The 16,013-nt window shown below is 61.3% G+C and overlaps 2 protein-coding genes across 9 annotated transcripts in view; one reads left to right on the forward strand and one right to left on the reverse strand.

Annotated features, from left to right (window-relative positions):
• The window catches only part of ERI3 (ERI1 exoribonuclease family member 3), a 135,934-nt gene extending 123,267 nt beyond the window's left edge, over positions 1-12,667 (forward strand). For both annotated transcript variants that reach the window (XM_087730316.1, XM_087730317.1), the window contains exon 8: positions 11,072-12,667. In XM_087730316.1, coding sequence (XP_087586442.1) covers positions 11,072-11,154 — 83 coding nt within the window. In that variant the 3' untranslated portion in view covers positions 11,155-12,667. The remainder of the gene's footprint in view (positions 1-11,071) is intronic.
• Positions 5,106-16,013, reverse strand: part of DMAP1 (DNA methyltransferase 1 associated protein 1) — a 42,494-nt gene continuing 31,586 nt past the window's right edge. For 3 of the 7 annotated variants that reach the window (XM_087730308.1, XM_087730307.1, XM_087730309.1), the window contains exon 11: positions 6,773-9,582. In XM_087730308.1, the coding sequence (XP_087586434.1) occupies positions 9,190-9,582 (393 nt within the window). In that variant the 3' untranslated portion in view covers positions 6,773-9,189. The other 4 variants (XM_087730313.1, XM_087730311.1, XM_087730312.1 and 1 more) reach the window with 4 other exon arrangements.

Genomic DNA, 16,013 nt, shown 5'->3' on the forward strand with positions numbered 1-16,013 from the left:
TCTCGCCGGCACTGGAATTGCATCCTTGCCTTTTATTTCCTTTCTCTGACATCTCGTGTCACTCACAGGCAGGAGAAACTCAGCTTTATAAACTCTCATTTCTCCCTTGAAATTTGTCCCTAATTAGGGTCCCAATCCCAGCGGTGGGACTGGGTGTCAGGAGCTGGACGTGGCAGGGAGCCAACGGCCGGGCGGTGGCGGGGGGCTTGTTGGGCTGGGAATGCCCTGCAAAACCCCAGAGCGGTTTGGCCTTCTGCCACCCTAAATAAACCCTCTGTCAGAGCAGGGCATGGGAGAGGCACGGCAGCACGCGGAGGGGATATGGGAGGCAGGGACACCTGCACTGGTGCTGGGGATCAGCGGGAAGGCAGACTAAATTGCACCCTGCAATGTGGGGACCTCCTGGCCCCCAGTGGCATCAGTTGGGCAGGGAGACAGCATCTCCCACGTCCGTCTCCGCAGCTCCCACGCAGCAGAACCAGAGCCACCGTCCCTGCCATGGCAGGCATCCGCTTGCCAGGCCGCAGCGCTGTCTCTGGCAGGAACCATCGGGTGAGTTACACACCACGAGCACCCGGCTCTGGCCAGGCATGCCTTCGGCACGGGGAGAAAAGGTGTCAGGGGAGCCAAATTCTCTTTATCTGTGGATAACTACGGCTGCCTTTAATAGCCTGGAATAAACTAGCCATAAATATCATGATCATAAGTGCTTAGATATGGCAACTTTACACTGAACAGAGGTTTTAACCTTCCCTGCGGAGGATATCCAGCTCTACATCACTGACTGTTTCCCTCCAGCTGCACGGCCAAAGACAAGCTCTAGGTGAGCTGCTCGGAGCGGCCGCACCAGCTACCAGCCGGCTCTCAGTCCAGTCTAGCCCCAGTCCTTACCCCAGTTTTGGGGTAGGACCTCCCTCCCTCCTGCTCTCAGGGCCTGGCTGCTGCTGCCGTGTGTCCTGCTGGAGAGGCCAGGAAGGAGCCATCCCACTGTACGCTGCCTGCCTGCCCTCTGCCTGCTCTGGGGAGCTCACAGGGAGAAGGGGCGATGGGGCAGCCCCCGGCGCCCTGCCTGTGGAACAAAAGCCCCACCACCCTGGCAGGGCTGCCTGCTCCCACCAGCACCCGCCAGGATCCCCAGGGACCCGCTCCAGTGGCAGCGACAGTACCGGCTGTGCAGGCAGGGCAAAGGCAGAGCCGCAGTGGTGACAGCCCGTGGGCTGGGAAGCGTAGCTGCAGCGACATCCCATCTCTCACCCATCCCCTGGACTTCTCTCTTGCTCTGGTACTGGTTGGACTGGACACACCAGCAGTGCTGCTGCTCACTCACCTCCCCTGCCTGCCCTGTCCCCTTCTGGCAGCTGCCTGCAGCCCCACAATCTGCCCAGGCTAGTCCAGGAGATGAGGCTGTTGCATCTGCTGAGCCTCCTCGTGGGGGGCTCCCAGCCATCTCCCTCACTGCACTTCGCTCTGGTGTCTCTGGCTGTGTTTGAGCAGCGCCTGTGGGCAGGGACCCTCCATCCGTGTTGCAGAGAGGGGCAGGCACCAGCCTGGCCATCCCTGGCATCCAGCATGGCCGGGAGGAGCAGGTGCCGAGGGCGTCTCTGCCCTGTCCTGCCCCCAGGTCCAGCTGGGTGTCCCCAGGCACCCCAGCCCCAGCAGGCAGGAGTCCTGCTGCCCTCTCCCCCCACTGCCATCCCTTCCTCCTTCCTCCTCTAAGGAAGCACCAGCATTGGAGCCTGTGGTTTACTGGGCTCCTGTGGGGACCCACCTCCCGTTCCCATTCCCACCCACAGAGCCCCAGAGCGGGGTCCTGAGCCACCAACTTCTGCGGGAACTTGTCACCGTCACCTTGTCCCCGAGCCCGGCCAGGGGTCCTGTACCAGCCCTGGAGCAAGAGGGCAGCTTGCATCCTCCCTGCACCTCGCCAGTGCCCCAGCCCTGACTTTATTTTGCACGGCGACTTTCAGGCGAGCTGTAAAACACTCGGACGAGTTAAATAATACACGACAGTGTACGGTATAAATTACAGGAAGCCAGTGGTGGAGCGACATTGTATGCTGAATAAATTAAAGGCTGCGTGACTTACTTACAGGCAAGATTGATCTCCTGCCGAGCATTTTGTTTAGTGACGTGCTTGTCATAAGGGAGAGCTAATTACAGGCGCAGAGGTGCGCAGCTCCGACGCTGGGGAGTACGGTGCAAACTGGGCTTGCGAATGTCAGCAGGGTCCCACACTTCCAGGATTTGCTCTTTCCGAGGCTGGCTGTGTACCAGGCCCCTGTTAGCTGGGTACCAGCTGTGTCCCTGGGGACATTTCCAGCTCCGCCGCAGCCTGGGGCAAAGGACTGTGCTGCCACGGGGAGCTGCCGGGGTCTGAAAGTAGATGCCCCAGCTCGGGGGACAAGCCAGCCAGCGGCTGTGGGGTCTGCCCTGGGTGAGGGTTGGTGTTGGGGATGGAGGTGCCCCAACCCCAGCCTATTCCCAATGGAGCAGAGCCATGCAGGAGCGCATCCTTTGCTCCTGTGGCTGGTTGGAGCCGGCACTGCCTCCCCTGTCCTCGAGCCCTAGCACCGCTCACAAGGTGACACAGGGACCTCGCTGGTGCAGGGGGACCCGGGGCTGGCTGAGCAGCGGAGCTGAGCGCCGCAGGGCTGATTCGGGGGCTGAACAGTACAAAAAGGCAAATCCTTGCTGGAAATTAGGTAGGGATCTTGTAATAGCAGGATGCTGCTATGAGCCACCAAGGGAGGGGGGAGTCTTCTTGAGGGCATGGTTTGGGCTGGATGATTTTGGGGAAGATGTGCTTTACCCATGGGGACATGGGAGTCGGGTGAGAGGCTGGGGTGCAGCTGGGTGCCCGGATGCCGACTTCAACCGCCAAACTCAGGGCCAAGTTTGCAGGCTCGTCCTGCTAGGCTCCTCCTGCGGGCAGCAGAGCAGGGACGGCTCCTGTGCGGCGTCACCCCTGCCAGGAGCTCTGTCCCCCCCGCCTGCACAGCCGAGCCATGCCAAGCAGGCGGCCTGCAGCCGGCGAGGCCACGGCAGAGGCTGCGCCACGGGGCCGGCGGAGGGGAGACCTCCCCGGGCTGCCACGAGGGTGCTGGTGGCTGGAGGCCGTGCTTCGGAGCGGGCTGGCCGGTGGGATGCGCTCCCCTCCGGCTCGGCCGGCTCGGCGGCTGTCTGTCACTTGGCGGGATTATGAGTAGTGAGCGTAATGCATCGGCGTATGAATAGGGTTGTCTGGCTGATGGTGATGTATCGTTTTTCATTACTGCCTCTCAAGCCCTCCCTGCTCCACGTGTGGAAATTCTATTTATTCCCTAATTTGTAAAAATTCCCTCCTTATCTGATACCAATCAGGGAGGGGTAATTGGCTCTCCAGGGCTAGCGGCTGGGGTCCTGATGAAGAGATATGTGTGTCTGCTCCGGCTGTCCAGGCACCCTGCCCTGCTGCACCAGCGACACGGGCCACAATTAATAATGATTTGCAAATGGCAGACAAGCAATAACGCAGAAAGATGTCCAGCCAGCCTCCTGCCCGCCCCTTAATTTCCTTCTGTAATATAAATGGCACGGGAACGAAAATCCAGCGCTATAAATTCTGAAATTAGTTATTCACCGTAATAAATGGTTCCCTTTTTGGTGCGCGTCCCCCCCATCCTTCTCCCCTGACCCCCCCACTCCCTCCTCCCCTCCGCCCCCCTCGCCCTCTGCCTACTTCATTTGAGTCCTAATATGCAAATGCTGTAATTTAACGGGATGGTGAAGTTGATTTTCATGTTAACTTAATTACTTTGATTTATGAAGGGCTGGGATGCAGACACGGCTCCATCCTTACCCACCTCCCACCCTCGCCCCTCTGCGGTCCCGCTGACCCGCCGCCTCTCTTCCCCTTGCCTCCGTCCTCCCTGCCTCTTCTTCCCCAAGTTTAGTGTTTTATTAGCTGCCTTTAAGTGGACATAAGTCCTCGCGACAATCGCATGATGCGGAGGACAAATTCCCCGTCCTGCCTTGTTTAATCGTGCCTGGATAATGGATGTATAATTGACTCATTTGAATGCTTTTGCCTACAGGAGTGCAGAGCATTAAATGTTTGATTGCCTTAATTTCCAAACAGATCATTATCCCCTTCTTACCCGCTCTTAATAAACACTTTATGAGGATTTTTTTTGTAAAGGAAAAAAAATCTCCATTCCTCGTACTTCTCTGAAGTGATAAACTCTAATTAAGTCTAATATTTAAAAATATGGTAATGGTGACTTGTTTGAATAAGTGGCCTGCATTTCCATAATTTCATTATTACGTAAAACACGCTAATTATTTGAAGTGTGCTTATTACTAAAAGAGAAATCTCCATCTAATAAAGATGAAATTGGCTTTTTTCCCTGTATTGCCACGCACACTGCTCCCCTTCCCTCCCGGCCGGTGAGTGGCTGTGGCCGGGAGCGGGGCGATGGCGGCGCTCGCTTTGTTTGCCCGGGGATGCTGCCGGCCTGCGAGGATGCTGGATGTGCGGGGACAGTCCCAGGGGCTGGAGGATAAACCGAGGGCTCTGTGCACCCTGTGCCAGCCTTGGCCCCAGCAATGCTGATGCCCTTCGGGCTCGTGGGCCCCAGGAGCTGCTGGGGATGGTGCGAGAGCGCTCAGCCCCAGCTGCCCATCTCCTCCAGCGGGGATGTCCTCATCCCGGGGTCCCCCTGCACGGCATCGCCTGTGCCAGGCCATCTGGCAGCCTGTGGGTGTCTCGGCAGCGGGGTGTTTTGTGATGCTGTGTCCCCGGCCACCCAGATCCGGTCACCCCTCTTCCAGTCCCCAGCACAGGGGACAGGAGGAAGCGGCCTATCACCCTTGGTGGCCATGGTGGCCAGCCCAGGCAGGAGGAGGCAGGTGCCTGGGGTGGCAGGTTGAACGCTGGGATGGGTCCCCTCTGCTGCGCTCATCTGCCTGGCTGCTTCCCCAGGACGCCCAGCGGTGTCACCTCCCTGCAGACCTGCCAGCGACGGGCCCTCCCCGCTCCAGCATCCCTGCTAGGGCGATTTGGAGGCTTCACTGACCCTGGTGTGCAGGGGGTGGGACCGGCATCCCATCCCCTCGGGACAGGGACAGCAACAGGTAGGGAGGGGACGAGTATTCACTGTGTCCAAACCCTCTTTAGAGCCTGTGCGAGCACTCAGTGGTGGGGCAGACAGGGGAGGCACTGGGATGAAGTCAATATAAAACTAATTTTCTTTTCTTCGTGAAGAAATGAGGTGTGTGGCAGTAACGTAATTGCAGATAATGAGGTAAGTTATTCTTAATATTCTGCGCGTCGCTGTCAGCTCCACCTAATATACCTGCCGGCTGTGTGGGGCACGCAGAGCCCCTCGCCCCACGCGCAGGATTATGAGGCCATTCATTTGGGAGCAACCCGGCCCGACTGTCCCCAGTGTCCCCATGGCTCCCTTCAGGCTGGGAGCTCTGTGCTCTGCCGTGTCCTTGTCACCGCTGCGGCCGGGCATCCCAGTGTCCTCTCCTCGACCGGCATGTCATGGTGGGGATGGATGCACACCAGATACAGCTCCCTCCCGGCTCTGGCACGGACAGGGTGAGCAGCCGTGAGAGCCTGGCACACAAACGCTGTCGCTCCTTGCCCCTGATGGCTGTTCCCTCCTGGGGACGCGCGCACTCATGGGGAGCAGCAGGGGTGGACGCAGCACCCGGCGCTTCCCTTTGCGATTGCTGGGGACACCGGCAGCAGTGCCAGGCGGTGTGGGGACCGCACGGCTCCCGCCGGTCACAAGGCCACCTGCTGTCAGCCAGGGTCAGCAGCGGGGAGACGAAGGGCGGTGGTGGCCGGGTGGCCCTGTTTCCGCTTTGCAGGGAGCTGTTATACAAAGGCAGCAGTGATATTATTCATTAACAGGGATCTGCCATTAGAACATTGACAAATGGCCCCTCGTCGCCTGAGCATCAGTTCTTGTACAGCCCATAAAGCATGGGGACAGTTTAAATATGGACCTGCTCAGCTCGGGCCGGGGGTGATCCGTCTTCCCGGCCATAGCACAGGTGCGGTGGGGCTGCCTCCAAATGAGCACATTTAGGGGGGCCCTGCACTCCCCCAGCCACCCACAGCCTGCCCGGGTGGCTGCCGGGACTGAAAAGCTCGCTCCTTGCACCGCAAGTGTCTCGGCCTGGTGCACGGCAGTCGTGGCAGCGCTCAGCCCTCCAAGCCCCCATGGCGGTGGCATCCAGGTGGTCAGGTCCCATGGGGAGGTGGGGGAAATGCCGGCAGGGTGGCAGGCATGGGGACACGTTCCCTTCCCTTCTCCCCCGAGGCTGGGGTGGGTGCGGAGCCTGGCAGCCCATTCCTGTGGTGCGGCCGCATCGTGCCCAGGCTGCGGGCCAGCCTCCTGCTGATGAAATCCTTGAGCTCGTCCTGGGTTCGCAGCGGTGCGGCTTTGCAGCGCACACCAGGAGGGCACGCACCGGGTGGAGGGCGCACACCAGGCGGTGAGCCCGGCACTGCGGGCTGAGGGGTCTCTGCCTCCCTCCTGGCAGAGGAGCGCGGTGGGAACGTCTGTCCCCCTCCAAGGACGAGCGCAGCCAGCGATGCTGAACGGCGGCAAGCTCCAGCCCTAATTAAAAGAGGGTTCCCGCCGCCCCGCGCGTGTGCACGTGCCGCTGTCCTTGGCCATCACTGTGGCGAGAGCTTGGCAAGACGCGGAGAGGGCCAGGACGTGGGTGTCGAGGCGGCGTGTTGTTGCAGCGGGTAATGCTAAAACAGCGGGTAGAAGGGTTAAAACGCCGCAGGGCTGAGCCAGCCAGGGCGAGGGGAGGCCGGGGCGGCACATCACCCCACGCCGCACTGGCAGCCTGGCCAAGGAGGGTCCCAGAGGCAGCCGGGACCCAGCGCCTCAGGGCGAGCTCAACCCTGGCCATCCCAGGGCCACCACGGGGGGACGTGGGGCGACGCTCGGAAGCATCGCGACGAGGCGCGACGAGGCGAGGGGCAGGGAGGCAGGGCAGAGCTGCCGCTCTGTTTGCAGGAGGCAGGATAACCCCGGGCTGACCCCTTTCACACACACCGCACAACACCCCTAAATCAATTGCATCTTATTATTACAATATCAATATACAATATTCCTACAATAACACCATTGATTTTCTACTCAGAGGCTGCACCTAAGTCTGTTTTAAAGAGGAGGGAGTTAATAGTGCCCTCATTAAAAATCTATAGATTACCCCCCACCTCCAAAAAAGAAAAAGCAGTTTATATTCATTAGGGCTATTGAATATAAAGTAATATGTTTGTGTAGGACATTGGAGTAATGTGATAATCCGTCCGCATATCAGGGAGAAATCCACTTAGCAACCCTGTCAGCTTGACAAGAAAAATGTGCCCATAAAGTCGGGAATACATTGAGGGAGCGAGCGCGAGGAGAGCGGGGGCGCGCGTGCGTGCGCGCGCCTGTGCGGCACCCGCAGAGCCGTGCCGGCCGGCGGCACATGGCCACCGTCACCCCGTCCCCTGCTCAGGCCTGGGGACACAGGCGGGCACCCCGACGGACCCTGGAGGTGCCTGGGACCGGGGCAAGGCGGGTGCGCCGGGATAGGGGTCGTGGGGGGCTCCGCACCCTGCCAGCCTCCGTGGCCCCAGGCAGGGTCACCCTGATGGGACAGGGCTGGTGGGGGCCAGCCTGGGTGCTGGGGCAGCCCCGCCGTGGCCGCGTGCCCCTGGGGAGAGCCGGGCTGTGGGGTGCAGGGTGGGCAGGGCTGCCTCGGACCCCGCTCGTCCCCTGCCCCGTGGTCACCTTTGCGATGGATTAGGCACTGAAAGAGCAGCAAAGCAATCCTGTTCGCGCTCTCTTAGGCTGTCAATTGCCATTTTTGTAATAGAAATTCCTTTCACAAGGTAACGACGGCCAGATTTAGAGGATTTCATATCGCTAATAATTCCCCAAACAGCCATCTGACTGTGTTGTTTTAAAAGCCGCTTAGTTTTTTGCTTTGGAGTTTATGAAAATCTCCCACTCTAATATCCCGAGAGCCAGCCTATAATTGTGTTATTAAATCAATCGGAGCGGATTACATTGTAAAATCAATAGATGGCTGTAATTGCATATTAGAAAGTTGTTCTGCTGTTGTTGATTTTTTTTTTACATGGATAATTATAATAAGCGTGTTTACCTTAGTGCTGATTTGGAATGAGTCTCACTAAATGACTTATGACGAGCTTGGCGCTCCCGCTGCCAGGGGGCCGTGGCATCGTTTGGGACGGCGAGGACAGTGCTGCTGGCACAGGCGTGTGGGTGGCACCGAGCCTCTGGGGTCCCACCGGCTTTGCAGGGCGGTAGCCAGGAGCCCAGGGTGGCTCCCAGCACTGGCACCCAGTGTGAGACCATGTCAGGGCTTTGGGGAGACGGCTGGGGGGGCTTGAGAAGCAGCCGGTGGTCCCAGAGGGCCTCCCCGCAGACCAGCTTGGGGGTCCCAGGAGGTGCCGTGGGGTCTCGCTGCCAGTTTGGCCACTCCCCAGGTCTCTGCGCAGTTTCCCTTTCAGCAATAGGGAGCAATAGCCAAGTCGCGGCAGCCCACACCGGCCCCTGGAGACCCACACCAGCCCGGGGCGATGCTGCGGGCAGGGAGGTGGGCAGCGGGATGCCTGGGAGTGGGGAAGGGCAGCGGCCAGGGCTGTGCTTTAAAATCCAAGCCGCTCGCCTGCCGCCTGCCTGCCACAACTGAGAGGCCGGGATTTGCTTTGCTGTTAGTTTTGGGGGGGACCAGGCCGGGGCTGGCTGTGGCGTGGGGGGTACTTTGGCTGCAAACAGTTGCACTCCCCCTGCCTCGGTTTCCCCAGCTTTCAAGGCACCGTTTCCCTGTTAGGTCCCACTGGAAGCTGGCTCCAGGGGCAGGGCCGGTGCTGGTTTCCCAGGGGCTCAGCTGGCCGGGGGGTGTGAGAGGGATGGAGCAGGGGGTCCTAAGGATGGTGAGGGGCTTGCTTGAGCAGGAACAAGTGGCAGCGGGAGCTGGCACTGTGGCTTGGCTGAGCATGACACCTGTCATCTCCAAGGCCCTTCTGGAGCCATCGGTGCCACCTCAAGCCTGCAGAGAGGACAGAGGCGCAGAGAGGACAGAGGCACAGAGAGACGGGCTTGTCTCTGCCCCTGCGCCAGCCAGTGGGACTGGGGACACCTCTCCTTCATCGGGCTGTCCTCATGCCCGGCTCCCTTCCCTGGCCTGGCACACCGGCGAGGGGAACGTTGGGGGGACGCTCGGGAGGCACATGGCTCTGATGGGGATGTTACCTCTCCCACTGCCGGCCATCAGCCGGGAGGGTCCCCGGCAGCTCAGGGCAGTCCCCCGGGGAGCTGCGCGCGGCGGAAGCCCCCTGCAGCTCCCACCGATGCTGGGGGACGGGTGATGGCTGGGCCACCAGGTCGCCGGGCGCAGCGGGGCTGGGCAGGGCTGCTGGTCTGGCAGGGAGCGGCCAGGCGGCCTGGCAGCCCCGTCCCTGCAGGCAGGCGCCCGGCGGCGGGGCAGCGCTGCCCGTCTGCGCGGGGCCCTCAATCCGGCATGCAGCACTGTCAGCAGGCAGCCTGCTGTCTCCTAGACAGTGAAATATGGCCACAATTAGCCCGGATACAGTTCAATTATGATAAACAGCGTTTGCACCCTTTAAGCCGTGATTAAAAGGCCTCCTCCCGTTGATAGAGAGACCTAATTTCACATTATTATCGCTGTAGCTTGATTATAAAGCACTCCCTGGATTTACAGTTAGGAGATGGATGTGGAGGCTTCTTTATCATTTACACATCAGTAATGATGCAGCCTTCCCTCCACCACAACATCCATCCAGCGGCGGCGGGGAGAGGGGGCCCTGCCTGCACCCCCCCTCCCGGGGCACCCTCTCCCCGTGTCAGCCGGGCCCCGCTGCCACACGCAAGTGGGCAAAGTCACCCTTACGGTAACAGCTTGATAAATGGGCGGGCGGTAATGAAATGGAGACATCAAGGCGTGGGGCGAGGAAGAAAGAGTGGTAATCGGAACGAGTGGAGCTGTCCCGAAACGGAGGGGAGCGGGAAGAAGGATCGCCTCTGCGCCGTGTGCTGTCAAGGGAGAAATTACACATTTACTCTTGCTTTTTCTTAAGGAGACGGCCCTCATAGATCAAAACATGGATTTACAAGCCAATTTTCAACATGAAATATAGACACCAGGAATCAATTTAAGCCCAGCTTCTATTTTAGCAAACGGTGCCTGCGTTTAGTCCCAGGTAAATAACACCAGCCGCCGGAGCCTTCCCCCTCCCTGGCTCACCGCCTTGCCACAGCTCGCTCTGGTGGCCACGGTGCTGCCGGCCAGACCCCGGCACCCACTTCAACCACGGCCCTGCGTGGGGGACAGCTGTGGCTCACTGGCCCGGCCACCCGCTGCTGGCCAGCGTGGGGCCAGTGGCCATGGGGCAGCACTGAGGGCTGGCTCTGGCGGGGACGGGGACGATCCCGAACCGCGGTGGCAAGCAGAGCGAGCCAGGTGCCACACAGGGCACCCGAGGAGGGCGAGGGAAAGGAGAGGACCTTGCTTGGCTGGTGAAGGGCAGCTCCGGCGTCACCTGCCATCCCCATCCCAGTGCGGGGACAGCCCCTTTGCTGGCCAGTGCCACCGAGGGACAGGGGCGCTGGAAGAGGAAGCTGGGGTGACCGGCACTGGGCTTGCAGGGAAGCAGCCGCTAGCCAAGAGTTGGGGGCCAGCATGGGTCCAGCTTGCAGGAACGCTGCCTTCCCCATCCACCGGCTCCCCATGGGCTGTGGGGCAAGCACCAGCCTGGAGGACCCAGGGATGTGTCAACCAGCAGCCTGGGCGTGGATCCATCCCAGTGCAATGCAGGGCCGTACCGGGATGCAAGTGGCCAGTGCCGGGGAGCCCGTGCTTGCCCCACACCACTGCAAGGCACTTGGGACAGAGTGCCTGGACCGGTGGGGATACAGGCGCTGTGCCCGGAGCCGCACGGCCCCAGCGTGGGACTCGGAGCTTGCTCCAACAGCTCCCAGTCCGATCATGGCTCTAACCCGGCATCTCTGTGCTCTCTCCGCAGACGACTGTAAGAACATCGCCAACATCATGAAGACACTGGCCCATAGAGGCTTCATCTTCAAGCAGACCTCCAAACCCTTTTGATCCCCAAGGCAAGCCAGGCAAGGGCTGCATGCGCCCGGCGCCGGCGAGGCGGGGAGGACGGGCTCCAGCATTAAAAAAAAACGGCAACCGAGGCCAGAGGAACCGACACAAAAAATCTCAATTTCAGCTGTTAACTCCAGTAGAGGTTGTATATATGGGAAGGCAAATCTGTGTAGACCTGATGTGACTCCCTCTCTGGGCTGCTCCGGACATTATGCCATGCTAGCGGACAGCCGCGTAGGGCGCTTGCACCACATTTTAGACTCGTAGTTTGTTCTTTTTCTTTGGCTCCCGATTTCCGTCCCTCCCTCCATATCCCACCCCGTCCTCCCTCTCCCGCCCCGTAGCCAGAGCATCCCCCATCTCCTCCCCGGCATGGGCCGTCCCCACCTTCCCTTCTTCTTTCTTTTCTCTGGTTTTATGTTTTCAGACCTCGACGGCTGCTGCAGCGAGGCCAGCGCATGCCCGCGCCCGGGCAGTGCTCACGGAGGCTCAGCAGTGTCGAGACGGCCCCTCGCCCTCCCCGCCAGCCCCCCCGCCTCTCCCCCGAGCGCCTTTTCCCCTTTTTGAGTCAACACTAACCCCTCTCTGACTCCTGTATGTGACAAACGCGATCCGTCTCTTTATGTTCAAGGTGAAGTGCCTGTATTCTCCGCTGCAGAGCCCCTGGCAGCCCCACCGCGGGCTGCGGGGCCCCGGAGGGCTCCCTTCAGTGGGGTGGGGGCCCGGCGGGCAGGCAGGCGGCAGGAGGGAGGTGACAGTGTCCGCACGGAGCCGCGTCCCATCCCATCCCCATCCCGTCTGCTCGTGCCTCTTGCGGGGCTGGGTGGGATGCCCAGCCCTGCCCCGGCCCCGCCGACCGATTCCAGCTTCACCGGGGCCAGGCCCACCGCAGCGCCGCGTCCATTGCCGGCGGTGGACGTGCCAGCACGCGCTGGCCCCCGGCCCAAGGTACCCAAGCAGGGGAGCTGCAAACTGCCCCAGGCCCCTGACCCCACTCCCCTCCGACCCCGTCCGGCCTCCCTCAGTTCCCGAGCTGAGGCTTGGCCCCCCACATGCCCACGGTCCCGGCGGGCCGTGCCATGTCCCTCGCAGGTCCCCGTGGACGCTCAGCAGCAGCTGGCTTGTTGCCTGAGAGAGTTGCCGAGCACATCCCCTCCGGCTGGGTGGGCTCCCGGCCGGCCAGGGCAGTTGGGGGGCAGCCGTGGGGCAGGCTGAGGGCGCACGTCCCCCCAGTGTCACCCAGCCCCAGGGCCCTGCTGAATGGAGCCCTCATCCGGGTGCTGACCTGCAGGGAGGCTGCAGCCCCGGGCCCGTGCGTGCATGGCCTGGAGCGAAGCCGGTGACGGCAGCCAGAAGGGCAATACAGGCACTGAACTTGGCGGTACATGACTGCATGGTGTGTGGTGTTCCAGTTAAACCAACCGATAATGCAAACCCAGCATTTTCATTGTCTAGTTATTCCAATCCTTGCTGTAAATGTGCCACATGAATAAAGTTTGGGGGTAAAGGAGCCCAGGCTGTGCCCATGCATGTGCGAGTGTGTGTGGGGGGCGGAGGCGGGGGTGTGCCACCTGGGAGCAGGTGCCCCACCAGTGGGGCTGCCCTCACTGGGGAATGGCATCGCAGCACATCCACGCTCCCCAAAAAGGCAAACTTTTTGGCTGTGAAAGGGAGGTTCAGGTTCCCTGCTGCTGGGAGCACTGCCTGCTCTCCAGCACGGGCGCCACGGGTGGGCCCAGCAGCCTCCCCCACCACCTCGGGTTTGCTTGCGCCCCAAGACAGCACTGCCCCAAGGATGCCACCAGCCCATCCCAGTTGGGCTGCACCCACGGGTGCACCCCAGCGCAGCCTCCTGCCCAGTGCAGGGTGGCGGCCACCACCACGTCCCACTGGCAGCTGTCATCCCGCCCTGCAGCCTGGCACGCTGTGCCCACACGGCCGCTACCGCGCTTAGACCATCGCCGCTACAGGCTGGAGCCCGCGTGGCTCTGCCCAGGGCGCCGAGGCACCTGCTCTGCCCCGGGCAGCAGAGCCAGCGCGAGCACAGCACCACAATGCGCAGGAGCCATACTGAGCCCTGCAGGAAACGGCACCACATCCAGGTGCCCAAGGGACCCTGCCCTGCACCGTGGTGCCGCTGGGTGACAGGGACGCAGCTGTCCAGCTGGCACCCAGCGGGCAGCTCCCGCAGGGAAGGGGCAGCCCCAGCCCACTTGCTCCAAGCAAAGGTCACAGGGGTTTTAATGGCTCCCTCTGTGCAGCCCCTGATCAGCTTTATTGACCTATTTTCAATGGAGTCGTCTAATTAGTTTTCTATGAAAACTAAGAACTTGGCCTTTGCCCTTTACTCCTGCAGACGAGAATGTGACTCAGAGGACGTTGTCACGGTGGATCGATCACCAGTTACACGCGAAAGGCAGCACGGAGGGGACGCGGGGCGGGCAGGCGGGCAGCAGGGCAGCAGCCCAGAGCGGGGCACACAGCTGGGGCCATCCATGCCTGCAGCAGCTGCAGAAGCAGTGCACGAATCCAGGCTCCCATCCCTGGCATCAGCGATGCCTCAGCCTCTCCAAGGCCCGGCAAAACATGGGGTGCAGGGACCAGGGGTCCCTCTCACCCCAGACTGAAGCCAGAGGTGTCCGCCTGCCTCGGGCAGGGCAGCGGGAGAGGAACTGGGCCTGACAGCGAGTGCTGGGGACAACACGAGTGTTTCCTGGCAGGGGCATCCCCTCGCCCAGGTGAGGCGGTGCTTGCAGGTGTGGGGCACGCGTGAGCCGTCGGAGGAGAGCCGCTACACAGGGACTGGGTACGCAGGAGCTCCCCAGCCCGGTGCAAGCAGCGCTGCAGCAGCCCGGACAGCTCACACCACCTCCTCCCGCTCTGCACAGGCTCAGCAGGGCCAATGACGTCTCTGCTCCAGTATAAGTGACGGGTTCTGTATTTACAGGGAGGCTCACAAAAATCTGGCGTGTAAAAAAAAAAACAAAAACAAAAAAACCAACCCAAAAATCCCCCAAAACCCACCAGAACAAACCACAGCTAATGCTAGCGGCCGTGGGGCAGCCATGCACAGCCTTGGACAGAGCAGCAGCCACTGGCAGAGCCCTGCACAGTCCCGCAGCCACCCTCCAGCTCCTGCTGCAGGTGTCCGGAGGTGGCACCGCTCTGGGGGTCAGATGGGGCTGGGGCCGTGGCGCTGGGCAGGGGACAGCTCCCACTGTTCTCTGGAGCACTGCAGAGTTTGCCCCAGCAAGGCCCCCGTCCAGCCCCAGCGCTGCTGGCAGCCAGCTGTCCCCGGGGGCTGCGGGACAGGACGGCACTGACCCTGCACACAGCTCCGCACCTCTCCCCGCCCAGCGCAGGGGGCTCACGGCTTCTTCACCTTCTTGACAGAGGAGGAGCTGGAGACCGACTCCCTTCGCTTTCTCTGCTCCAAGAGCAAGACAGGAAACAAAAGAAAAACCAGGGTCAGCGGGTGGGAGTGCTTGGGTCACACGGAAAACCCAGCCGCCTGCCCTGGAGTCGGCCACGGGGGCTCCGGCATCACACCCAGCAGTGCCCAACGGACCACGCTGCCATCTGCCCAGCTGAAGGCAGAGCCAGATCCTTGCATGATGGGAGGGACAGAGCTAATCCAGCAGTGACAAGGGGCTGGGATGGCACCCTTAGAGGGGATGTCACCTCCCTGACATGGACAGGGCTTTGGGATGATCATCTTTGCGGTGCAGGGTCTGGGAGTAAGCAGGAGAAAGGGGCTGCGCTCTACAACACTCCAGTGCTCCCAGGAGCCCTGACCAAGCAAGCTGGTATGCAACAAGCCCTAAGGAGCAGAGCCTTGAGAGAGGGACAGAGCAGCTCCACACTACAGCCAACTGTGCCGGGGATGCTGAGCACAGGACAGGGCAGAGCCTGGAAATGCTCCTCCACCATCCAGACCTGCCGTGAAGCAGCCCAGGAGCAGAGCAGAAGGCTGACAGAAAACCACAGCTCCTCAAAAAACCCACCTCTTTTCTGGGCAGTGCACACCGATTCACCCGAGCGAGACTGGCGGGCTGGGGTGAGCCTCGCCCTTCACAGACAAGGTTTCAGGGCCGAATCTGGCCACAGGAAAGACGGGGCCATTCGCACCAAGCGGGGAACGTGACCCTACCCCTATCACTGCATTGCAGTGAGACTCACTACGAGGCGCTGCACAGACGCTATGGCCAAGACGGCGGCAGGTTCAGCACCCAAAGCCGGGCTCCGTGTGCAGGGTGCCCCAGGCACGCCAGAGCCACCAGCTACCCCACGCACTGGGTGCCGTAGGGACACAGTGCCAGAGCCCTGGGGGCCCCGCTGCACAGCGAGAGATGGGGTCCACTTTGCGCAGCGCAGCACACCACAGGCACAGTGACCGCAGTCAGGTCCCCGCTGTGCCCAGCCCCGCAGCCATCCCATCCCCAAAGGCCTGCAGAGCCACTGCCCTGGCTGGCAAGCACCCAGGGGATGGACGAGGCAGCACCGACACGCTCTCCAAAATAAGCCAGGCCTGCCCGTCCCTGCTCCTCCAGCCCTGCCGGTCCCGGGCGCGTGTGCTCCCGGCGGCAGCACGCGTGGTGGGAGGCCCTGCTGCCTCCCTCGGCGGGAAGGCGGCCCCCAGTCCCCCCTGGGCACTGGGCAGACGGCAAACAGAGCATGGAATTTGCACGGCTAAAAGTTAAATACAACACACACACGGATTTCGTCAGAGGCCCTGGCACGGCTGCCTTTGTGGGATCCGATTAACGGGGAAATAAAAGGGCCAGAGAACCCACACAGCAGTGTGAACAGATGCCCTATAAAAATCAAATACATGGTAATCAAGGGGACCGAAAAGT

Source organism: Nipponia nippon, unplaced genomic scaffold, assembly GCF_047370975.1.
Source record: "Nipponia nippon isolate SJK-2023a ecotype South Korea unplaced genomic scaffold, ASM4737097v1 scaffold_5, whole genome shotgun sequence".
Lineage (NCBI taxonomy): Eukaryota > Metazoa > Chordata > Aves > Pelecaniformes > Threskiornithidae > Nipponia > Nipponia nippon.